The 26,640-nt window shown below is 36.6% G+C and overlaps 2 protein-coding genes across 2 annotated transcripts; both read right to left on the bottom strand.

Annotated features, from left to right (window-relative positions):
• Positions 1 to 18,353: 18,353 nt before the first annotated feature.
• On the bottom strand, positions 18,354 to 21,638 carry LOC141717868 (putative disease resistance RPP8-like protein 2). The gene is made up of 2 exons (XM_074520086.1): positions 20,615 to 21,638; positions 18,354 to 20,252 (listed from the first exon to the last, which is right to left on the bottom strand). Exon 2 carries the CDS (start codon positions 20,227 to 20,229, stop codon positions 19,273 to 19,275), a length of 957 nt encoding a protein of 318 aa, XP_074376187.1. The 5' UTR covers positions 20,230 to 20,252; positions 20,615 to 21,638; the 3' UTR covers positions 18,354 to 19,272.
• Positions 21,639 to 22,318: 680 nt separating this feature from the next.
• LOC141717867 (uncharacterized) lies at positions 22,319 to 25,341 on the bottom strand. Its single transcript, XM_074520085.1, has 3 exons — positions 25,163 to 25,341; positions 23,230 to 23,377; positions 22,319 to 22,641 (listed from the first exon to the last, which is right to left on the bottom strand). Exons 1-3 carry the CDS (start codon positions 25,215 to 25,217, stop codon positions 22,563 to 22,565), a joined length of 282 nt encoding a protein of 93 aa, XP_074376186.1. The 5' UTR covers positions 25,218 to 25,341; the 3' UTR covers positions 22,319 to 22,562.
• Between the last annotated feature and the right edge of the window lie 1,299 nt (positions 25,342 to 26,640).

Genomic DNA, 26,640 nt, shown 5'->3' with positions numbered 1-26,640 from the left:
AACAAATTTTTTGTTTAAATATGAAGGTATAACTTTTGATACCCGTGGTGCATTAAATTCTCCCCGCGGGTAATGAACCTCTCTGGAAAGTGGAAAAAAAATAAACTTTGATGAACCCGCTGTATTGCTCAGTACCTGCGGTGCTCCCATCTCCCTGGAAAATACATAGGCTATCCGGGGTGCAATTTTCCTTCCCATGGGCGCCAGACTTCTCTGGCAAGTGACAAAAAAAAATGAAAACCCGCAGTGCATATTTGCAACATGCGGTGTCACCACCCCCTGCCAGAAACATATGTACCACTACATGTTAACCATACAACTATTATCTAGCATTGTTGGAAATCTTTTGAAGCATCTTGTTCCTGTAACGCCCCCAAATCCGGGGTCAGGAATCTGGGTCGTCACGCCATCCTTCACTCATGTGTAACCTGGTATTGATTCAATAATCCAACAGACCCCAATCTCATACTCGCACACACAAGTTATAGCCTTAGAAACGACGTACAAAAGGTAATCTTCTTTTATTACACTCAAATGTACTTTACAGGATCTCAAACAATTATTTATAACGTCTACATGAAGTTACAATAATTACGACTGATATCTTATATCTATCTGATACTCTAGCACACCTGAGACAAAGTTGCCAGGGATCCTCCCCATAACTGCAAGCGACTAAGTCCCACACCGGCATACTGGTTATCTGTTGTGTTGTGTCATTTAAAAGAAAGCAAGAGTGAGCTATAATGCCCAGCATAATAATGTACAATATGAAAATGACTGTATGATAAACTCACGTAAAATATCATATTTGATAGTTACGTTTTATTCGAAAATAGTTTCCCTTGCTGATACACACCTTTTACGAAAACAATCCTGTGGTGGATTTTATTAACCTGCGAATACCTTAATAGTAAACCCAGCACATAGGCTTGGGTTACGGTATTGCATCACAATTCCAATTGGAAGAATAGGACATTCGTTGGAGCCACCACATACGATGATCAGTCATACTACGATAAAAGTAACCTTTTCTACTAGTAGAAGGACGACACCTTCACCTCTCGATTATCACCCTTGCCGCATACGAGCTATGTGTCCTCATTTCGGGTATACACACACTTCGCAGGTCCATAGGTACATATTGTACCGTCTCCTACGGTACCAGTAGTCTATCCAATACACGAAGTACTTGGATCCTACCCCTCCCCTGCCCTTTAGGAAATTCTATCATATCTCGAGAACTCGAACCACATCGAAGTTCCTCCAAGCATTTTGCTTGTTGATAGGCATAGCTTTACTTTATATATATATATGTACTTTCGAAAGTTTTGGAGGAAGTACTAAGGATGTGAGTTGACCGTTGTCAACAGATAATTAAATAAGGGGGAAAAGTTTCTCCTTGAAACTATATTCAAGATATTAAATAAGTCGGGATAATATTCTCCGACGATCTGAAATTATTCGAATGATTTTCCGAAGTCAGAAAGTATGTTTTAAATCATGATCTATGATTTTTAAATCAATAATAAACCCTTTAATAAATAATTAAATGATAATCGATAATAATCAAACCTCGAATGAGTTTTACTCTCTAAAGGATTATTTAAAATAATATTCCTCAACTAGTTTGTGTCTACATAATTAATTAATCTATAATGATTAATCGGTTTTGAAATAATTAATCGTTGGAGTATACTACTCCCATGATAAAGGAATAAGTATATATTATTTATTATTCGAGCAATAAAATATAGTTGAGGGAATATGATCGTTGGGAAGATCGTTTTAATAAAAGTTCGAGGTGTTTTAATGTTTCGTAAGTGGACGTTGAGTCCCTTGACACGTAACTACTATGGACTTTAATCGTCCTATAAATATCATTGGAATGATTCCCGGGTTTTTATTTGATAAAAACAAAACTGACCGACTCTCGGTCTTACAACTTATACATCACGCTCTATTATAGCGTTAATATTCTAATTAAAACACCTCCGGAATACTTCCGGGTTTTCATCAATTTTCACTGACCGATCCTCGGTCTAAAATATATACACGCCACGCTACTCGCTAGCATCAACATTCTCAATTATAAACTCCTCCGGGATACTTCCAGGTTTTTATAAGCTTACACGGACTGGCTCTCGGTCTAAATATAATATTTCGAACTCGATATGAACATATACTAGAAATTATCAACAATTGAGTAATGTAATACATCTCAAACTTCGTAAAACAGTTTAAAACAATCTCATGCATATATCACAGTTTTGTAAAATATTCACAACACAACAGTTCTTAAAAGGTAGGGTTTGAAAACTTTCCTGGGTATCTCGAGGTGGAGGATGCTCTAGGTTCCGCTCGGAAATCTATAACCATAAACTCCATTCATTTCGTTAGGTCCCGTTCTAATTTACGGTGACTCGCACTCATGCGCTACTTATAATGCACCCTCTCAACTTATACTACCCTTATTATTCCTTTAAGTCCTTATTCACATCATGGTCGCTTCATTTTTCTAAGTATCTTAGGTTCATTCTCTTTATCATCGTCGGCTCCGCTTATGGATTCTTACGATTTCTACTCGCGCGGTCTCGGCTCCGATATTTTTATAAAACTGAAAATTCATTTTTTTCACTTGAAATTTTTATGAAAGTGTTACTCTCTGTAAAAATTTCATGATTTATGAACACTTTTAAGTCGATCCTTTATATTTTCAAAGTTCATGAGTTGTAGCAGTTTTTGTCGCGTAAATCACTTTTACTAAAACGACTATAACTTTTGATCCGTAAATCGGAATCAAGAGATTCAAGTGCCTAAACGATCCTTATAACATTTCCTATCATAATAAAGGGTTGTTTTTCAAGAAACTACAGTTTACAACTCCGGGAATTTCTGCAGAAACTTAAAGTTATGATTCGTTGGTTTTAACGGAGTTACGTTTACGATCGGGGTTTCGTTTACGCCCTAACTCTTAATACAACCACCAACAATCATCATTTCATAATCAACACACAAACTCCTCTCAAGAACATCATGTTCTTGAGGCAACAATAATCAACCTTAAATTTACTTAACTTAAACTTCAAGATCTCAACAATATCACTTCTTAAACTAAGTTTCCTACCACATACTAAATGGATCTTAAAAATGAATCTTAAATAAAGTTGGGCCAAAGATTTTTACCTTTCTTGAAAGCTTGAGATGTGTTATTGAGGATGGTGGAGGCTTAGAAGTGCTTGGTATGATTTTTGGAACCTAAAACCACCATTGAAATCAAGAAACCAAGGAGAGGTTACTATTCATACTATTCACTAGTGAGTTTCTTGATTTTATTTCACCCATCAAACCTTGATAAAAGGAGATGAAAGAATTTTATTACCTTAGTTTAATTTCTAGGAGGCTTGAGAATTAATGGGATGATTTTACCATGGATAGAGTTTGAGTTTTGAAATTGAATTCCTCTCCCTTTTTGATATAGCCGAATGGAACAATTGTGAAGGGGGGGGGGGGGGTATTTATACATGCTTCCCTTGGTTGCTTAGCTTGGTTGCTTTCCTAGATTGCTTCTATAAAATGGGGTGGAAGATCTTGCACTTGATTTTTATTCTCTAGTATCCCAGGATTTATTCTTGTTACAAATCTTAGGGACAAATCTTTGGTAGCTTCCTAGAAACTACTTGTGTTAGCTTCCTTAGCACATTATTTGGATAGCTTGCTTGATAATCCTATGGTTAGCTTACTATTTGATAAAGTAACCATGGTTACTTTCTTACCATGGTTTAGTTAGTGTGTTACGTTTATTTAATCGTTTACGCGTTCGCTCGGTTGCTTAAACATTTTCGTAATACTTACTCGTAAATGGTTCGCGACGTAATTCCTTTCGTATTTATTTCTTGTATTTTTAATTATCATACTTGAATATAAATCTATAGGGATTGAATCTCGTAATTATATTATGATTCCCGTAATTCTTGATGAGTCATAAATACGGTCATTTTTCAAAGTTCATTTTTTTCGAAAACTAATAGCGTTTACATACACTCATTTGGTACGCATAATCGTAATATCAACTCCGAAACTTATTTTATTATGCACTACATAGTGTGGGCTCAAAAGTTTTTCCCGTTCGTCAGGGTTACTATTCATTAAACGTTTTACAAGGTCTCAAAAATTCAAGTTATTATATTACCATTCATAAAGGTCTTTTACCGATATCAAAAATTTGGGTTCTTACAGTTCCTGTTAGAGCTATGGGTCGTCCTGCATATTTATCTAAATCTCCTCTCAAGAAGAAACAAAAGAAAAATTCTGAAGACACCGAAATTTTCCAAAAGTATCCGGTTGTCAAGACTATTGGGGACACACAACCAGCTCATTATGTTGTTCTATCTGAACGTCCAGTGCTTCCCAATCGGTATGTATGTCCTCGAACAACTATTGAGTTGTGCATTGATGCAGAATTTGAAAATAATTTGGCTAAGGTTGGATGGAGTAATCTCTATTCGATGAATGAGCCCTCTTATGCTCCTCTTACATGTGAGTTCCTCAGTTCTTTCACGGTCACTAGCGATGGTTTGTTATCTTTTTGGATTGCGAATAAATATCATGAGATTATAAAAGCTTGGTTGGCCGACATGTTTGACTGGCAGTTGGTAGAGCAACAACCACTTCCAGAAAATTATGAAACTACCTTTTGGCTCAAAATTACATGATTTCCGAGCACTCAAAGATATATTGCTCAGAATGCCTTGGCTTCAGATATCATCAACCCCTGTTATCGTTATTTTGCTCGAATTTTATCATTTACCCTATATGGTCGTGCAGAGAGAAATAATAAAATTTAAACTGGGGAGCTTGCTTTGTTGTACTATTTTGATGTGGAGCTTCCGGTAGATTGGACAAGATTGTTCATAGAAAGGTTCTTGTATCAAGCCGAGCGGCGTATTGGTGCTCTGATCATTGTGGGATTTGTCACTCGTATTGCTGAGCTACTAAATGTTTTTGGTCGTTACACGACTAATTTGAAGGCAACAACAGGGTGGTCCACACAAATTGATCTTAAGTACATCACTGGTATGCATATGATGCGTCGACATGGTAAAAAGGGTTTGTCTCTAGCATCTCACAAACGCGACGGAGTACAACCGGAGGTGACTACAAAGCCAGTGATACCTCTCGAACAACAAGTTGCTAAGCTAAGGGAAAACCAGATCCAAATCATACAAAATCAAGAGAGGATGGGGAAACAATTGGATGACATGTGTGCTTCTATTCAGAGATATTTCTCGCATCCTGCACCATAATCCCAGGGGAGTTTTCTTTCTTTTTAGTGTAGATTTTTATTTTGTTCTTTTTGTATTTTTTTAGTTAGTTAATTGGGGACAATGAACCACTTAAGTGTGGGGATGAGTTCCTAGTGTTAAAAATCCAAAAAAATCATAAATTCAAAAATTCAAAAAAAAATTAAAAAATCTTGTATATTGCCATGTCTCGTAGTGTGTTAACAAGGATAAGTACGCATCTTGTGAGTTTCTTTTACATAATTAGTTGATATGTCATATCTATATAAAAGTAATTGTTGCATGATGATTCCTAGTATGTGCTTGCGAAAATTGTAAAATTTGAGATGCATCTTTGTCAATTTTAGTAAGTACTGAAGCATGTTTTCACCTTGTGAGATCTTGAGCCTAATTTGTGATTGATACATTCTATATCAATCGAATTTTTCTTGTTATGTGTTGTTCATCATTAAGTATGTGCTCTACAACTTGTTTTAAACCTTGTTGAGACTACATGATATGTGTATGCATGAAAATGATAAAGGCACTAGGATTTAATCACATTTATCCAAAAACTACCCATGAATATATCCTTGATGAACCCCTTTGAGCTTTATATCCGTTCTTTTGATATGTCACCACTCTAAATGCTTGGACCTACTTGTTTGTCCTTTTCTTAATTTACTAGTAGAGCATTTTGATTTATTTGAGGGTTGGTGAAAGCATAGTGTGGGGATTCTTTTTTATGGTGTGCTAATTTGGTGGGATAGGAATGGTTGGCTAGCTACTTCATCTTTAATAAGTTTGTGGAAAAAGAAAAAAAGAAAAAGAAAAAAAGAAAAAAAAGTTAAGTACTCCTTTGAGACCATTGGGTGGTAAGTGTAATATCATATGAAAGGGACGACCCATGTACATGTGCTGGTATTAAGTGCATTGTACTAGATATTAAAAGGGGTTAACCTAATAACCTTTATTTTTCTTGGTGACTTTTCACTGTCCTTGGTTATTGGAGAATTACTTAACTTTGAAGAAAAATGAAAAAAGGGGAAGAAAAAAAAAGAGTTTGTGTTCATTGATTTGTGCAATATGAAGTGGGAAAGTACATGGTTATATGTGCTTGGATTTAATGCTTGTGAAAGTTCGCTCAGCTTTTACATGATTTGATTTCAGATTCAGTGCTTTAATTGAAAGTGATCATTATGCTTTATTAGTTTGTCAAGTTAGCCACTTGTGAGCCTTTTTCTTGATATCCCGCCCTTCGCCTTAGCCACATTACAACATTCGATAAAGACCTTTTGATTTGTGCATGCATATATTCAAAGTAGTGGAGATTTGGTAGACAACCAAGCTTATGGTAGCGCATATCATCATTGATTGAACTTGAGCGAATACACTTAGCCTATACACTTGTGTGATTTAAGAGTTATGTAAGTTTTTCTATCGATAGCATGTTACTTACTAAAGGCGACTTTGATGACTGTTTCATGTTATTTTTGTCTATTTAGACAATGTGTGTACTTGGATTGTTATGTACAAATAATGTGCGAATTAGAAAGACTTTCAAAATTGTGTAATTGTAGTTTACATGTGTGGAGTGCTATGAGATGTTGCATACTTGAGACTTGGCAGAAAATAAAAAAAATGAATTTTGTAGGTAAATTCACTATAAACCTTCACGAGACAACACTCGTCCTACTACGGCTGCTTAGGGGTTTAACGGCTTGTTGCATATGCTCAATGCAATCGTGTCATCTACGAAAATGATGTTAGTTAGTTGGGGCTTAGTTTTTTTTATTTTCTTTATTTGCCCGAGGACGTGCAAATGCTTAGTGTGGGGATGTTTGATAGAATATATTTTTATGTATATTTTAGATGATTTTATTCCCATATTATTTATATTTTGCATTGATTTGGATGTTTATTTAATAGATTTTAAGGTTTTATTGTAGGAAATAAAGAATCCTTGACTTGGAAGGATTTGGAGCGAAAAGACCTATTTTGGAGTGAAAATAGAAGAAAATTCGTATTATTTGACTATACTTACTACAAATACTATTTGCCGTTTTTGATGATCTTACAGCCCACGCAAAGCTTGCAAGAATTCCATTAATTCAGAGATAGGCCCAAAAGCAAAGTACAACTGGAAGAGACCATAAACTGGGGAGCAAAAACAGCTGCAAATTTTATATTAAATTCCTACTCCATTATGGAATTCTTTTTGGTATTATTATTAGAATATTAAAATTGCTTTTAAGTTTAGAAATAGGATCAGATATTATTATTAGAGGATACTTTTAGTTTTATTATTAGTTTTTATCATTAGTTACAGAGAGACATATGGACGTTTACAAAAAAGCTAGAGTTTATGTCCTTCATCTTCTTCATTGGATTCTTTGTTTAAGCTTGGATCTCAATTTCTTCATTAATATAAAAGTTTAAGTTATTCTTAATATCTTCTTATTTATTAGCATATGTTTTCTATGACTTTCTTCATTGTTCTTGTTGTTTTCATTGCTAATATGAGTGAGTAGTCTTATTCTCGGGCCTAAGGGAAACCATGTTTGCACCATGACAATTCTTTGATTTGTTAGTAGTTTAATGGGAAAAGAGTGATTCTAATTGATATGCTTTATTGTTTAATCTATGTAATTGGCCAATATCGTGGATTAATTGTATGCAAATAGGGGTAATAGATCGAGAGATTTTACTCGCTAGAGGCACATATACGATTAGCAGAATTGAGGATTAGTGCGAGAGCATAATTGGATTTCTGAAAGTGTTAATGCTCGATAGAGATTAACCATTACTTTAATTACTTGACCCAATAAATTGTTATATTTCTGTGAATGTTTTGGTATAAGCATGGTCAACCTACATTGCCCTAGACTTTAGTTATTTGATTTTAAACACATTAAATTTGCATTATTTAGTTAGCTAAAAATTCACAACACTCGTTTTAATCCAGAAACAATTTGTAGTAGTTGAATTAAAATCCTTGAAACAGTCTCCTTGTGGATACGACCCCTACTTGCCTGTATCTGCTAACAACAGACACCGTGCACTTGCAGTATTACAATTTTACACATCAGCTATTCATCTAGTGAAGAATCCCGTATTTCATGCTAGGGCGAAGCATAATCAGATGAGATATCACTTTACAAGAGAGTTGATAAGCAATAATATTTTGTCCTTGAAGAAAATCATTGGTTCAAAGAATCCTGCAGATATGTTGACTAAGGTGGTTACGAATGAAAAGTTGAAGTATTGCGTAGCTTCAACTAGCCTTCAGAATTGATTGATGAGAAGGTGTTGCATTAGTTAGAGTTAATGATTGATGAATTGATTTTACTAGACTTACAAGAGTGAAGTGAAGATTGGCCAGACTCCAAGTGGGAGATTGTTGGGGTTGTGGAGCTATTAATTAAGCCCATGAAAATAAACTATTCAGATTCAGATTAGTTTATGGATTAGTCTAATTTATATATTTGGACTATAATTTTGATTCAGGCCTAGTTTCTTCTCTTATAAATACTCATGTAATTGTAAAATCATAACACAACAAATTATGAGAGATCAATATAAAATTAGTGCGGCTTGTGGAGTAGAAATTCCGAACCACGTAAATCTTTGTCTTGCATGATTGTTGTTTATTTTCTTGTTCTTGTGTATTCGCTTTGGGTTTTACTTTCGTTGTTATATACTCAACAACAAGTGTTTCACTCTTCTTTTCACTCGTGTTTACACTCATTCTTAAGTGTATCACTCCTCTCATAGCTCCAAAATCCAGTTGTTCCTGCAAGGAAAATCACCTTAGTCATCCTTAAGAAGGTCACATGTGGTGCAATAGGAGTTCGCAAATTCCCATCTTTGTTAGACTCGTAGATGAATCTGAGTCACAATCTACAAGTTGTTAATTCCCATTTAGGGTTCCATATTTGAACTCTGGGAAGGTAAACACTGATCCAAAGAATTTAGCTTAAAAATCAAAGTTTCCTTCTAATGTATGTGAATACATTTTCTTGTGACTCATCATGTAAATCAGAATCATAGTCAACAAGTTGCCGATTTGCGCCTATGTCAGACCCACTATCCACAGATGCATCCAGGTGATCTAAGCCTGGGGAAGTAGACACCACTGACATATGGCTATTGGATCAGTATCCTTTCCAAACACCTGTAAAGACAATTGGTCCATTAAAGAACCATAAACAATCGAATATAACCTTTAAATGAACCTGTGGAGATTGGAGAGGGTGATTGGTAGGCGAAAAAAAGATGATTAAAAATAGGGATTCAGCAGCAAGAAAATATGCGTATACCCGGAAAGTAGGGGTGTAGCACTACCCCCACGTACTGCGCACTAGATATGTTCCGGTGCGGGGGTGTGCGGCGGTGCGGCTGCATATGTACGGGGTGCGCCACCCGGCGTGTCCTCATCTTTAACTGATTCGATTCGTCGGGGGTGCAGGAAGGGCAGAGATCGTAATTTTTTTGTTGGCTTTCACTTACCAGAGTCTAATCTGAGGTTTGAGATGAGAGAGAAGTTTGAGAGGAGAGATGATTGAACTCTAACGTCGTCGTCCCTTCACACCGTCGAGTCTATTCTCTTCATCTCCGTCTTCAGTTTCAAGTTAATACGTGTCGATTGGTTTGGGATAGTCTGTGTGTATTGTGTATGTATATATGGGCTGGGCTTTTGTTGTTTGAGTGTTTTAAAGTTAAACTTTATCTTACTTTACTTTCTTTAATACTTGTTTGTATTATTATCATTTGTTATATGTGCCAAGTCTTTGTTAATTTTATCAATTTTACAAATTTATATTTTTTTGACCACTTTATTTATTTAAAATGCAACTCTTGATTTATATAAAATATACTTATAAAATATAATAATATTAATATAGAAATATATTTTAATATTTTAATATTTATCGTATCCCTCACCCGAATCCCCATATTTTTAAATTTATCGAATTCACGTATTTACGTACCCGCGAATCCCCGCACCCGCACCCGCACCCAGTGGCGGACGCAGAAAAAAATTTTAGGGGGGGCCGATTTTATACCATAATTTTTTGAAAAATGAATAATATAAACTGAGTGTAAGATGCGTTAAAAAATAAAAAACTATTTGAATTTAACACATATCTCTGTGTTTTAAGCAATCAAATTCACTGAGTAATAGTTAAAAATATATACATCTTTTTAAAAGTTAAAAATATATACATCTTTTTAAAAGTTAAAATTATATACATCTTTTCATTAAGACATTAAAAAGAAAAGAAAAATGAAAAAAAACTGCATCGAAAATTAAGCGAAAGTTAAAAATATATGCATCTTTTCATTAAGACATTTAAAAGAAAAGAAAAATGAAAAAAAAACTGCATCGAAAATTAAGCGAAAGAAGTATTGTTAATTTGAGTTGGAGTGGGGAAAGGAAGGAACAGACTTAAAATGTTGCTGCAGTGGATCGAACCTTGGTATTCATGGATGAGAAGAATACATAAAACCAGCTGAACTAAGAAAACAAGATGCTAAATACTAACACTAATAGGGTTATATTCTCAATCTTAGGGGGGTCAGGGGCCCGTCTGGACCCCCTAGATCCGCCCCTGCCCGCACCTATGCTTCCTAGGCGTATACTATTGAACTTGAAGCAAAACTAAATCTGTTAAAAAATGAAAATGCTTACCTCAGGCAAAAATTGACAGAGATGGAGAGCAAATCTAAACAGCAGGTAATGATACTCATTTGTGACCATAATATGGGCTAGCTATCACTCCTCTGCATAGAGTAGCAGTATCATGCATTTTGCAGAGATGGTGCAATCTGATTATGCTATTCCATAGAGAGGGGGGCTTGCAACCTACTATCTCAACTGATAGTTGCAAGTGTATAAACATGCCTGTGCAGCAAAGGTGCAATCTGATTGCTTATTCCATGAGGGTGCACTATTGATAATTTGATATCAAGCATTATTTCAAGGACTAAAATGTTTTATACTCATCAATCGAGTCATTCATAATAAAGCTTTAGATTTATTCTTCACATTCTTGTATATTAACATGGAGATGCTTCTTGTAAATAATATGCAGCAATTTTAAGTAGCAAAACCCAAAGCTCACACGAAAGCGATGAAACTGGGACTGTTGAAGAGGAGTTTCAGCTGTCCATACTAAAGCTTAATCCAAGTGCAGTTTGTGGTAATAGATAATGAAGTTGAACATCATAATGAAGTTCTTTTGGTATTTTCCAAAGAAAAGAAAAAGTTTGCACATTGACATCTCATTGCAGGTCACTCGAGTTTGTCAATATTTCTGCAAACGTTTCGATTTCAGGGCAATATCAATCTATAAACTTTACATAATTATGTTCAGTTTTTCTTTTCCGCTCTCTATCAATTCCAGAAAGAGATGAGTTTGTTAGTTTGCTTAGCTGCTTTGTCTTTATTTGCTTACAATTAGAAGTTCTTTGACCATTGTTGAACAGAGCTTGTTTAATATGCTGAAGATAGTGGGCTTGACCAAAAGAAGAGGGCTCTAACATCCAGATCCTGAAAATAACCTTCTTGCTCAGGTTAGAGCTCTGTTGACAATAAGAAGTTTAATCTGTTTCAGTCTACTGCCCAGATTCAAATAATCCTCTTACACTACCTCTGAAGCTAATGAAACTATTTTAGTAAAATTATGCGGATAACATTCAATTTGCAAAAAGAACTCACATAAGCTTTAGCTTACTGCGGATTGTCTTGTCCAGATTACTCTCGTACATACGCATTAGAATAAATGAAGCTAGGTACATACAAATCAGATGACTACACTATCTATTCAATAAGTAAGAAAATATAGAATGAAATTATTTAGTTTCAAGAATCTCGAGGGAAGGTATGTGAGCGACTTTGTAAAATTTGGCTCCTTGTTCACCATTTTCCTTGCCGGAGCTTATCACAGAATTCTAAAGGCATCGAGTATAACACTAAAGTTTGAAGGGAATTCAGGAACTTTATTCCTTCTGGAAGCTCCTCCAACTTGGTGTGAAGACAATCTGTGATTAATACATATAAATCAAATAAGTGTGTGCGTGAGTAAACGAAATCAAACAGAGAAAGAAAGGATATAACCAAAGGGAGATCCTCGAGTCCAGTTGAAACTGTCTCCTTAAAGCTATTTCGCCTCTCACCGTATGTGCGAGTCGATAGCCTCCCAAGATAAAATGAGATACCAGTATAATCGATAGATCGAATATACTCTCAGCGAACTTGAACTAAGCTCGAGAACTATCACCGGAATATTGAAAAATTTAAGACTAAAGAGACCGAGAATGAAAAAGATGACTCTTATTCCCTTGACTTAATAAAAACTGATGCCCTAAGACTCTATTTATAAAGAGAGGCTTGAAAGGACTTGTTTTTATTTTCGATGTGGTACATGGTATTTATAAGAAAAACTAAGGAATAGGTTTGAGCTACTTTCGATGTGGTACAAAACCACTTTTCATATTAAAAGGTAAAACTTTGGAACATCAGTTCTCATTCACCTTTTACTCATTTTGAGCGTATAAATATGCGTTGGAATCCCCTCAAAGAGGGGAATACATTCTAATAAATACACACCACTAACACAGAATGTGTCTCACTCATATAGAGTCTCAAAATGATTCACAACTTAGTCTAAAATACTAAGTTTGTCCAACAATCCCCCACAAATGAGATTGATGGTCCAGTAGCACGCACCACATAGACAGACAGACGCGGAGCTTGACTTGGTGATAGTTCCGGCGGTCAGATATAACATACGATAGGTAGAGAATACTCCTTGAACCTTCGCTCGAATAAGTATATCGACTTTACTGGTAGACAGTGTGACGCGATGTCCTTGAACTGTTTGACCGTTTGTGTAAACGATGACATACTCATCACTATATCTTTCCTGACTCATTCAGTTCTCATGATTATGTCCATTTTGGCCATGGAACATCGTCCTGGTTCTGCAGGAGTTTCTAAAGAATTGTGCCTCGCAATTCTCCTTTGAAGCGGCCCCACTTCTCTCCCACATAGGTGATCTTTATCTTATAGAGTAACCCGCGTTTACTCAACTGAATTCCATGTGTTCACTCCTGAACTCCATGTATTCATCAAAGATCATTAAAAGCTCAAAGCTTAACCTCGTACCTTACGGGTCTCACTGTTTCATTATCATAGGAACAGACCAGGGGTTACCCCCACAGTGATTTGGTCATCATGATTTAGTTGTCCCATTGAACCAAGTTTTTGGGATCTCCAGTCAGCAATGGTTGGGTGTCCACCATGATGCCGTTAAGCAATAGGCTTAAGGCCCATCCCTCTCGATGATTTCTCAACCACTTCTTTTGATAACTCTTTGGTTAGTGGATCCGCGATATTATCTTTTGACGGTATATAGTCAATAGTGATAATTCTGGTTGAGATCAATTGTCTAATGAAACTGTTTCGTCGTCGTATATGACGAGACTTTCCATTATACATCGTGCTCTATGCTCTGCCAGTAGCGGATTGACTATCACAATGAATCCCTATTACAGTTACAGGATTTGGCCATCTTGGAATATCCTCCAGAAACTGACGTAGATATTCAGCCTCTTCAGCGCATTTATCTAGTGCCACAAACTCAGCTTCCATCGTGGAATGAGTTATCACCGTTTGTTTTGAGGATTTCCATGATATTGCCGCTCCAGCTAATATAAACACATAGCCCCTCGTAGACTTAAGTATTTTCTTGCTAGATATCCAATTTGCGTCAGTATATCCTTCTAATACTGCTGGGTATCTGCCATAGTGCAGTCCATAGTCTCGAGTTCCCCTCAAGTACCTTAGTACCCTTATGATCGCTTTCCAGTGATCAGCTCCCGGATTACTCGTAAACCTACTCAACTTGCTAATTGAGTATGCAATATCTGGTCTTGTACAGCTCATGAGGTACATCAGACTACCAATTATCCTCGAGTATTCCAATTGGAAAACAGCTACACCTTTGTTCTTGGATAGGTGCAAAGTCATATCCACAGGTGTCCTAGCTTTCTCAAAGTCATCCTTAAGAAACTTCTCAAGGATCTTGTCAACATAATGTGGTTGACTTAATGCGAGACCCTCTGATGTTCTAGAAATTTGAATTCCCAGAATTACATTTGCTAGTCCCATGTCTTTCATGTCGAATCTTGATTTCAACATGTCCTTGGTAGATTTGATCACTTTATCATTGCTTCCGGCAATAAGTAGATCATCTACATATAGCGTCATCATGACATAGCCACTCTCGTTATCCTTCAGCTATCACATTCATTGATTTTGAAGCCATTAGCCAGCACGACCTCGTCAAATTTTTCATGCCATTTCATAGGCGCTTGCTTCAAACCATACAATGATTTCACCAATCTACAAACTTTCCTTTCTTGTCCTGGGACAACAAACCCTTCGGGTTGTTCCATATAGATTTCCTCATCTATGTCCCCATTTAGGAAGGCTGTTTTCACATCCATTTGATGTACAGTTAGATTACGCATTGCAGCAATAACAAACATCATCCTTATGGATGTTATTCTCGTTACAGGAGAATATGTATCAAAATAATCAAGGCCCTTTTGTTGCTTGTATCCTTTAATCATAAGTCTGGCCTTATACTTATCAATAGTGCCATCAGTTTTCAACTTCTTCTTGAAAACCCACTTGCTACCTAATGGTTTGCAACCAGTTGGCAAGTCCACTAGTTCCCAAGTATGATTCTGCATAATTGAATCAACTTCATTCTTGATGGCCTCTTTCCACATAGGTCCATCAGGTGAGGTAACCGCCTTCTTATAGGTTTCTGGGTCACCTTCTTCGAGCAAATAGGTCATAAAATCAGACCCATAGGATTTCTCCGTTCGTTGTCTTTTGCTCCTTCTCACTACCCCACATTTTCGTCTTCACTTTCGTCACTCTCATTATCGTCATCTACAGACTCATGAGATCGTTTAGACGTCGTAGGTTGTTAGTTTCCTGGATTACAGGGAAACATCGTCTCTTTGAGGCATTTCTTGATTCCATAATGGTATTCTTTTGAATATCAGGAATCTTAGATTCATGAACAAGAAACCGATATGCAGTACTGTGTGGAGGATATCCGATGAAGATACAATCTACAGTCTTAGGACCTATCTTCACCTTCTTCGGTGTAGGGATCAGTACCTTTGCAAGGCACCCCCACACTTTCAGGTGTTGGTAACTTGGTTTCTTTTTCTTCCATATTTTATAAGGACTTACATCCTTATTCTTGTGCATCGTAATATTTAATATATTATTTGTGCTTAAGATGGCTTCTCCCCACATCGATTGTGGAAGCCTAGAGCTTAACAACATCGCATTCATCATCTCTTTCAGAGTGCAATTCTTCCTTTCAGTCACACCATTTGACTGAGGGGAGTATGATGCAGTGACCTCATGGATTATACCATGTTGTGAACAGAATTCCCCAAACGGTTCAACATATTCACCTCCACGATCACTTCGTATTGTTTTGATTTTCTTAGTTTGCTGTGTCTCAACTTCTTCTTTATAGATTTTAAATTTATCTATAGCTTCGTCTTTGCTTTTCAACAAATATACATAGCAGTATTTTGTACAGTCATCAATGAATGTAATAAAATACTTGTTTCCTCCTCTTGTTGGAGCGAATTTTAAATCACATATGTCGCTATGTATTAGGTCTAGCAGTTTGGTGTTCCTTTCCACACGTTTAAATGATAATCTCGTTAATTTTGCCTCAACACAAGTCTCACACTTATGTTTTGAATCAATCGTAAGTTTTGGTATGTATTCTTTTGCACTTAAACGTCGTAAAGTGTCATAATTTACATGTCCTAATCTAGCATGCCATAAATTAGGAGACTCAAGCAAGTAAGCAGAAGAATTCTTCATTTCATTATCGTCCTTAACGGACATTACATTGAGCTTAAAAAGCCCATCAGTTAAATAACCCTTGCTTACAAACATACCACTCTTAGACAAAATAACTTTATCTGACTCTATTACAATGCGAAAGCCAGGCTTATTCAACAGAGAACCAGACACAAGGTTCTTGCGAATATCAGGCACATAAAGTACATTCTTCAAAGTCAGATTCTTCCCAGAGGTCATCTTCAGGATCACCGTGCCTTCACCCTTAATGGTAGAAGTTGCTGAATTCCCCATGTAGAGCTTCTCACCAGCATCGGAAGCTTTGAGGCTAGAGAAAACCGCCTTGTCTGAGCAAACATGCCTAGTAGCACCAGTATCAATCCACCATTCCCGTGGATTAGAACCGACCAGGTTCACTTCAGAGACTGTAGCTCAGAGGTCTATGTCACCTATCTCCTTGGAGATATTCTCTACCATGTTTGCTTCTTTCTTCTTGTTGGGCTTCTTGGGCTTCTTGCAGTCAGAAGACCTATGACCAACTTTATTACAGTTGTAGCAGTTCCCTTGAAATTTCGACTTCGAAATCCCTCCCTTGGGTGCCAGCTTTGCCCCTTTACCAGAATTAGTCTTCTTGGGCTTGGAGCTTTGAGCATGCTCCACCATGTTTGCCTTCTCAGTGGCAATATTAACTTTCTTCTCGGACCCTCTGTTGTCTTCTTCAATACGAAGTCTAACAATAAGATCCTCCATAGACATCTCCTTTCGCTTGTGCTTAAGGTAGTTCTTGAAATCTTTCCATCCAGGTGGAAGCTTTTCAATAACAGCAGCGACTTGGAAAGATTCACTTATGACCATTCCCTTTGCATGAATATCATGAATGATCACCTGCAGTTCCTGCACCTGACTGACCACAGTCTTAGAGTCTGCCATCTTATAATCAAGAAAGCGGCCAACAATCCACTTCTTTGCCCCAGCGTCCTCGGTTTTATACTTATGGTCAAGTGACTCCCATAAAACCTTAGCTGTTGGCTTCGCGCTGTATACGTTATACAACGAGTCAGACAAACAATTTAGCAAATAGTTCTGACAGATGTAGTCGGAGTGCTTCCAAGCATCAGCAGCATACACAGTCTGCATGTTACTCTCAGCAGTGAGCAACAGTGGTTCTTCCTTGAGAAAGCGATCCATATGCAGCGTGGTCAGATAAAAGTGCATCTTTTGTTGCCAACGTTTGAAGTTCGTTCCGTTGAACTTCTCAGGTTTTTCAGCATGTGCAACAGGCACAGTTGGCATAACAGGTGCAGCAGGCACCACATGTGGAACAGATGGTACGTGCGTCTGTAGTACAGGTGTATGCACACCAGTAGGCACCGCAGGTATGATCGGATGAGTGAATCCTGCCGATATCTGTCCAAGAGGAACACTAAACTGTCCAATGACAGTGTGTCCCACAGGCACATATCCCGAAGGCACATGTCCAACAGGCGTTTGACCCCCATCAGATCGTACGATCTGTGCATTAGGGTTAATCGGCTGCTGGTGAACCCCATCAGATCCAGTGATCTGTGCGTTGGGATCAGCCGTCATGTTCATCGGATCGATCTGTTACTCAACGAAACAAGCAGATACAGATGTATCAGTCACAGATGTATAAAAGAAATAGCTTTAAGATTGTGAAGACAATCTGCGATTAATACATATAAATCAAATAAGTGTGTGCGTGAGTAAACGAAATCAAACAGAGAAAGAAAGGATAAAACCAAAGGGAGATCCTCGAGTCCAGTTGAAACTGTCTCCTTAAAGCTATTTTGCCTCTCACCGTATGTGCGAGTCGATAGCCTCCCAGGATAAAACGAGATACCAGTATAATCGATAGATCGAATATACTCTCAACGAACTTGAACTAAGCCCGAGAACTATCACCGGAATATTGAAAAATTTAAGACTAAAGAGACCGAGAATGAAAGAGATGACTCTTATTCCCATGACTTAATAAAAACTGATGCCCTAAGACTCTATTTATAAAGAGAGGCTTGAAAGGACTTGTTTTTCTTTTCGATGTGGTACATGGTATTTATAAGAAAAACTAAGGATTAGGTTTGAGTTACTTTCGATGTGGTAGAAAACCACTTTTCATATTAAAAGGTAAAACTTTAGAACATCAGTTCTCATTCACCTTTTACTCATTTTGAACGTATAAATATGCGTTGGAATCCCCTCGAAGAGGAGAATACGTTCCAATAAATACACACCACTAACACAGAATGTGTCTCACTCATATAGAGTCTCAAAATGATTCACAACTTAGTCTAAAATACTAAATTTGTCCAACACTTAGAACATCTGACAATCATCAAATAAGATAGACTAGGCATACTTCCTTTCTCCACCCTCACCCTCCACTTTACTATGTTGGGTAGATGCTCAAGTGTAAGATTGGTGCGTTTCGGGAACCCCGTTGCTGAGCATTTCATTTCATTTCCCAGATATGTGGACACATGTAAATAGAGGTCACGCAATGTAGCAATCTTCTCGAGTACTGGCATCGGGTCTTCCTTTAGGCAGGACTCCCATAATACTAAGTGGGTGATACAAATTGAAGATACATCGATCTGAGTATGAAGAATAAGTTGCGATGGCGGCTCAAATAATAGAACCAACTCTGGGAGCTTGCCTGCTACTTCTAATTTTTGAAGGCTGAATTGATAATTCCACAACAACTTTCTCATCATATCTTGAGTGTTTTGGATCCCTTGACCACGTGTAGAAACAGAGAGTTCCAAGTACTGGAGACACGAAGATGATGACAAGGCTATAGCTTCCAAATTTTCCATCATCTCTTCCATATCGTCAGTACTAACTTTTAAAGTTAGTTTCTGAAGACTGATTAAATCCGATAGATCCTTAACCTCACACCAATTAGTATCAAAATTTTCTAGTGTCTCTAACTTGCTCAAACCAGTAAACCGTAGTTTTGTGCTCTTCTGTATGCCCTTAACTCCTAGTAATGGTAGATACAAATGTCTCAAACGTCCCAACATACTAAGAAAATTTCTTGACAGCCATGGTGGAAAATAAATATCAAATTGTCTTATCTAATCTTAGAGTTTCTAGTAGCATCAACTTTTGAATCGATGGAAAAATTGCCAAATGAACATCACTTACCCTAAGATATCGCAAGTAAACAAGGCTACCTAATACTCTTCCAAAATTAATACGACAAAGGGACCAAGAATAAATCAATCTAATATCAATCTGTACCTCTAAAGATAAAACTCGTAAACACCTGAAATTGGCGATATGTGACCCAAGTTCTGGGGGCAAACTTCGTGTTCCAACCTTATTGAGTAGTAATATTGATCGATACCTTTGCTGATTGGCTTTCTTACCAAAGTAGTGATAACTTTTTTTACTTTTATATCCATCATCAAAATGAACTACAAGTTGTCGAGTGTTAGAGTACCTGAAATCCGCTGAAGCACCAAGGTGAGAATCAGTTTTTGTTTGGAGATCAATTACTTTGAAAAATTCTTCTGCTTCTGCGTGGGATATAGCTAGGTCTCTCATAAGGTCATGAAGTGAACATGATTCGAAATTTATAAATGATTTCACATCATTAATCTTCACTTGAACCATACTCATATGTACCAGTTCCCCTAGATATGATTCAGCTACTTGCATCATTGTTTCTCCTTCCCTTTTGTCACTCGACAGTACCATCCCTTCCGCGATCCATAACTCATATAAAGTCTCTGCATCTATACTTTCATCTTCACTGTACTTACCTAAATACAGAAAGCATGGCTTGAGCTGAAGGGGCAAGTCATTGTAACTCCAAACTAAAACCTCAGCCATCTGTGTTTGATACTTCTCTCCCAATCCTTTTCCTCTTCCCATCTTCAGGGATGAGAGACTATCATTATAAACCTTCTCCCACTCTATTAATGATAGTTTTGTTACAAGAATTCCACCCAATATGACTATAGCTAGTGGAAGACCGCCACATTTTCCAACCATTTCCCTTCCTAATTCTTCCATTATTTTGACATCTCTGGTAATGTCTGCAACAGAGTAACCAATTTAAAATACAGAATTAAATAACTGCATATACGCGTACAAAATTATCAGCTAGGCCCTTTGAGTAAACCAAGGGAATAAAACACAATTAAGAGATAGATTTGCTACTAATAAATCTTCTAGACGATAGCTTCACAGTAACTTTGTGTAAATTATATGACATCTCAAATCATGATATCAGGTATTACAAGTTTAAAACTACACTTTGCATTTTTTACAGAATTTTTAAGTTTTATAATCTAGCATGCTATTATATCATTATCGTTGTTATCTAATCACAAATTCTTTTCTTGAGATGTACGTTGCTTATAGAATTATATTGATAAATTCAAGTAAATTACATAACTAGACAATCTCCTCCTCTAGGAAGTGCTCTCAACCCAAGTAGCTCCCAACTCTGTTCCGGGTTTAGAAGTACTGGTTGGTGTATGAACCCATTTGGATTCGCATGCTCAGCAACATTAACATTACGGGTTGTAAGCAGTAATCTGCTTCTTGACATTTCAGCTGGGAATGCCGCTTTTAAAGAATCCCAAGCATCAGTAGATCAAATGTCATCCAGGACTATCAAAGCATTTTTTGCTTTGCTGGATTTGTAGCATATTCTCAACTAATTTGTCATTCTGAAATGCAAAAATTTCATTTCTTCTCTCCGGGACAAGACAAATAAGAATTCGCTGCAAAACTTGTTCCGTTTGCCACTTCTGTGAAATAGAAACCCAGGCTAAACCACCAAAGCACGCCTTAATGATGGGATTATTGTATATTTTTTGAGCCAGAGTGGTCTTACCCAGGCCTCCCATTCCACAAATAGAGACAAGCTTGTAACAATCATCACTTTCATTCACCAAATGTCTGACCAAGAAATAAAATCTGCATGAAATCCAACAAATATCTCTGGTTCAGGAGTAGCGTAAGAGTAAAATCGCTTTAGCTTCCCCGATGTTCCAGATGAAGAATTTGATGCTCCCGGGGATTCCAATGTTGATCTGATATTAAAATCAGCAAAGCAATCAAAGATGAGAGACATCTTCTTTTCTAAATCTTTAATCTTTATTGAGTACTTTCCTGCTTGCTTTGTTCTCTTTCTTTCACTAGACGAAAAAGCTTTGAGAAGAAAGGTCTCAACAACATTTTCAGCATCATAGGCCAACTCTCGTATGTCCGAAAGCAAATTGCCAACTTTCTCTTCACTTAGCCTTGAATCCGCGTCTAGTAAAAATGTTTTCATTCGCATGAGCTCCGATACCAGTCCTTGAATTTCATCTTTCAGTCCTTGCAGAACTTGAGTTTCTTCCGTCAGTAAATCAGTGAGCCTTCCAACAACTATTAACACAGCTGCTTCAGCCATTTCAATGTTTTCCTTTGGTAAATGCAGTTCAAATGCAAAGAACCTAGAGGCTAGTTATAATGTAGTTGATAACGTTATCAACTATGGTAGAGGCCGCTGAATGAATACAAACTACAGCGATGAGTAGAAAATAAAATTATTGTCCAAGTGGAAGGTATGTCAAAAACCATTTAAGTATCTGCGGGCTAATAACAACTTGTGCTTCCACTTGACCACCTAATATGTCTGTTTATTTTGTAGTCCAGGTGCGTGAATGAGTTTGTGTTGTTCAGCCGCCAAGCGAGACCCTTTGTTCAACTCCAATAGATTGGCAACCAAGAGTGTCATGCCACATAAAATTTGACAACCTCTATTGGCGATGTTCTTAGATCTCCTTTTTGTAAGACAGATATTAAAATGCTTGGCTACTATCTGAGAAGAAAAAATTGCAGACACAGAATTCGATCGTTCAAATTTTAGTTTATCAAGTGTTGTAAATGAACAGAGTTCAGTACTTAACTGTTTGTAAAGTCTAACCTATCATGCTATTGGATTGATCTTACCCAATCATGAATTCTTTTTTTTTTCAAAAATGCACATTGCTTCTAGAGGTATATTGATACATTCAAGTACATTACTTACCTAGACAATATTTTTCTATTAGTACTTTAAATAGATTGCACGTAAAATGAGTTATATGCGGAAATGAGATAGGAGAGGAGATGTTAACCGAGAATACCACATTTATTCCTAAGAATTAAAAATTACACAAATTGTGCCACAGCTAAGGACTAAATTATGAAGCTCAAAACCATAGCGATACAATAATAAAAATCAGAATCTTTGCTTTTTCTTCTACAAATACTTGGAGCAATGTGGTTTCAAAGTGATCAATATTGCAAATTTACTTTCGCAATCAGAATAAAGAAATGAGAAAACATGGTCCCAAAACTACAGTTGAAATCTAAGTTCTTAGAGGACCCTGAGAATCCTGTTGAAGCGTGTACTGTTTCTTCATTTCTTCCAAGACAGAGTCATTGGTACTGCGGCAAATAAGATAACTATGTTATAGGTAACTTATTATTGATAAAATTTCAACATTTTACCACAAATCTAAACTATCAAAGTAATACATATATGATGATCAGTCATTTACCATGCTTGTATGCATTTATATCTACATAAAAGATAAGAAAAGGGGCATCCGACTTAGAAACCTGAAGAAATTAGAAACTCTGCTTTATTGAGCACATAATCTCAACCAACTTATTCATATTGGTTCAAACTCCCAAGTAATGGTCGTAGTTACAACACAAATGTAGAAAGATAAAAAATTAAAATAATAACTAAAAATATACTTGGATCTACAACAACCTTCGTGGCAATGTAATAGATCTGCTACTTTCTCTCTATGTTTTTGAACCATCTATCTGATGGCCAAAACCTTTGCTTTCTATTAAACTAAGACTTGACACGAAAAAACTGGTTTAGTTTCATATCAAGAGCACATGCATATGTTAATCTGGATTTCACAAGAATGGGAAGGAAGAATCACATTTCCCTGGCTTTTTTTTCTAAATTTGGATGTTGATAGCCATAAGACACGAGTAAACATGTAAAATAGAACTTACAACTGATGAAGGCACTCATTTAGCTCTTTAGCTTGTTTGCGACATTGCCAAATCACAGATATAGTTTTCCCTGTGGCACATTCAGCATATTTTGCAGCAAGCTGGTCACATTCCTTCAGTGCTTTCACTTTCATTTTGCTGCGCAATGCTGCAATATCAAACTAAGTTATGCATCATGTGCAGCTCGTGTATAAAAATCAATTAAAAGTTCGTCTACTGTTAATTTAAGTTCATCTAAGAATGAGTTTACATATCACCAAATACCAATTGTAGTATAATATATAACTACCACCGACTATTACCTCCCACGCCTATTAGTTAGTTGGTTAAGCTTGAAATTTGAATGCACATTTAAGCTCCAATTCTACATCCAATCAGTACCAAACTTGCTGGAAACGTTGGCCTATTTTAGTACAAACTGAAAATTTTGGACATACAGTTGCAATATCAGATACTTTTAATTAGATTTTGTGTAATAAATATTAAGGAATATGGGTAGCATCAGTCTTTCTTTCTGTTAAATAACATTCTATATGTATGAAGGATGTAGTAACTTTGTTGAGACAATTAGAAGCAATGTGACCATTAGTTGTCAATAAATACCTCAAAGGTCAAAACGAGTACCATTACTTAAAAAAATACTAATTTACCAGAGCTTGTTGTCTTCCATATATATAGTAGAAAGGTAATGGATTATCATCTCATTCACTTTCCTGCCTCAGTCGTGTTACAACTCAGCACTCAGCAGACCAAACTCTCCGCAGATAAAATTGTAGTTTTCGCTTCTCCACAACTGGGACAATTTTCTCAACCAGCTCTTTAAACCTTTCTCCAATTTGCTCTTCCTTCAACACCAATTCATTCTCTTCCTCCAATTTCACCACCATTGACTCCAATTCAACTTGATAAGCGAGCTTCTGCTTCCTTGACGTAGCAGCAGACTCCAGATTTATCATAGCAGCAAACTCCAGATTTATCATAATCCTCTGTCATTGCTTCGCCAAAATCCACCTCCTCCACCCTACCATCCTCTTCCCTCTCCAAATCTCCCACTCTTCTCAGATCCACTCTGCTACAAGGCAATCACACCGCTCCCAAACCACATTCCACCTATACCATTACTACACAGTCTCTCCACCTAGACACTCTCTTTCTCCTCCACTTTCGCAAAAGAAATTCTCCAAAGTCCAAAGTCATAGTATCATCACTCTCATTCTCATCTTCAACCTCCGCCTTAAACTTGAGGGGGTGTATCAAGGAATAAGTATAGTGTATACTTTTACTAAATATAGTAGTTAGCATTAGTCTTTCTTGCTGTAGAATAACATTCCTTTATATACAATGGATGTAGGGAATTTATTGAAACAATTAGAAGCAATTTAAGCATCTCATTTTCTAATTTATTAGTTCCATATTGTCTGCAAATATGTTATAAAGTTCTTTAATTAACAAGGTTACCAATAGACAACAAAATGCAGTTACTAGAATTACACATCTCTCACATTTGTAACCCCCAATAATAATAGGCTTAATATTGTGCTAAGCACTTATTCCTGTAATAACGTGTTATTTCAATCATATTTTTCCCAGTTGCTCACTCTTTTATTCCGGCCTATCTATAGGCTTGCATTGTAAAGAGTACAGCAGCTGGAAGTGCTTAAGAACAACCGACACTTACAACCAAAGGAGTAAAAACTTAACGTGTGTGTATCATCATCTATCGGGCACACATTTATCCACCTAATAATTCACATTCTTTTCTGCTCCAATTAAAAATAATTAGCCAAGTTTCCAATTGAGCTTGAATAAATCATTTATAATATAGAAATAGAATATGTTACATATTAGGCATACAAAATTAAACACAGGTCAAAGAAGATGTAAACAAAAAATAAATGAAAAGGTAAAATTAGGGTTTTAAGAAAAAAGGTACCTTCCTCGACTTTCTTTTTGACGTGATTTTCCCTGGCTTCTTGTACGTAACCCATCTTATATCCAAATTCAAGTTTGTACGATTATAATTATGATCTCTTCTTCTCTCTACAGTTCTACTTCTATTTTGTTCAGCCCCGCTTGCAGTTGTGTAGGTTTGGAGTTCTACTTTCCAAATTATTTTCGGGGATTCCCTTTTTTATATTAATTTTTTATTTTGCTCGGTATATTCCGTGTTTTACAGGGATGGCAAATTATCCGATCCGACAGATACCCGATTCGAAACCCGAAATTTTGGATTTACCGAACCGGATTTTTTGGATTTGGATTTGGATATGAATTTAATTTTTAAATCTGAAAATTAAACGAGTCGGCTCGCTCAACTTGTTAAAATCGACTCGTTAAACGAGTCGGCTCGGCTCCTCTCGACTCGTGAAATTAAACGAAAATGAGCCGACTCGACTCGTGAAATTAAACGAGTCGAGTTTGGACTGAGGTTTAGGCTCGATTAGTTAAACGAGACGGCTCGACCCGATTCGATTATTCTCGGCTTTAATTACGCCATGTTCGAGACTCGGCTCACTCAGCCCGCATTAGAGTAAAATGCAAGATGCGTACATGAAGTTTCTAATTTATACAATTTGTGTACCTGTAGCTTGAAAATAGCAAAATGTGTACATGAAGTTAACAAAAGTTGTGCATTTCGTGTACAACTGCTAACTTCATTTAACACCGTTAGTGGAGGCTATTTTTCAAATACAAGATGTTAGATATATTTGAGATGTCATGTCTAATCTGATTTGTATTTAGTTTTCAGAACTTAACAACAGGACTTACTGAAATCAGAACTTACTGAAGTTCGAACTTAATATCAGAACTTAAGGCATTAGAAGATATATATCAGGACTTAAGTGCGGGAAGATTTCAGATAAGGAATGTGGCTGATTTACAGGAGAAGATCTGGACTAAAACAAAAGAAGATATGCATGAAGAGTTAGAGGACTAGAAGACTTGTAGAAGATATCTGATTGATATATTTTAGGAGACAAAATTATATATAATATCAATTAGAAGATATCTTGTAACTGTGTACTATATAAACACATCTTAGGGTTTACACTATATATGTTATCATTCACGAGAACATTATTCATTATAACCTAGCAGCTCTTAGTGATATTGTTCATCACTGAGAGAGAACAACAGTTCTATTGTAACAGAGTTTATTTGAATATACTTGATCTTTGTTACATACTTGTGTTGAAATCGATTTGATTGTATAAACACTATATTCAACCCCCTTCTAAAGTGTTGTGCGACCTAACAAGTGGTATCAGAGCTTTTCTGTTAACACACATACAGTAAAGATCCAAACAATCAATCATATCTGAAGAAACACAAACTCTAACTAAGCCCACCAAAACTCAAGAAACTCAAAACACTCAAACCCACAGTCGATATGAGACTATTAGGGTTCCC

This window comes from Apium graveolens, chromosome 4, assembly GCF_009905375.1.
Source record: "Apium graveolens cultivar Ventura chromosome 4, ASM990537v1, whole genome shotgun sequence".
Classification (NCBI taxonomy): domain Eukaryota; kingdom Viridiplantae; phylum Streptophyta; class Magnoliopsida; order Apiales; family Apiaceae; genus Apium; species Apium graveolens.
The sequence above is the reverse complement of the archived record's forward strand: the minus strand, read 5'-3'. Positions and strand labels throughout refer to the sequence as shown.

Coding starts and splice junctions, on each gene's coding strand:
- LOC141717868 (XM_074520086.1), bottom strand. CDS start 20,229: ATGGAAGAATTAGGAAGGGAAATGGTTGGAAAATGTGGCGGTCTTCCA.
- LOC141717867 (XM_074520085.1), bottom strand. CDS start 25,217: ATGGGTTACGTACAAGAAGCCAGGGAAAATCACGTCAAAAAGAAAGTC. Junction 23,378..25,162: donor CAAAAAGAAAGTCGAGGAAG/GTACCTTTTTTC, acceptor TTGATATTGCAG/CATTGCGCAGCAAAATGAAA. Junction 22,642..23,229: donor AATGAGTGCCTTCATCAGTT/GTAAGTTCTATT, acceptor TATTTGCCGCAG/TACCAATGACTCTGTCTTGG.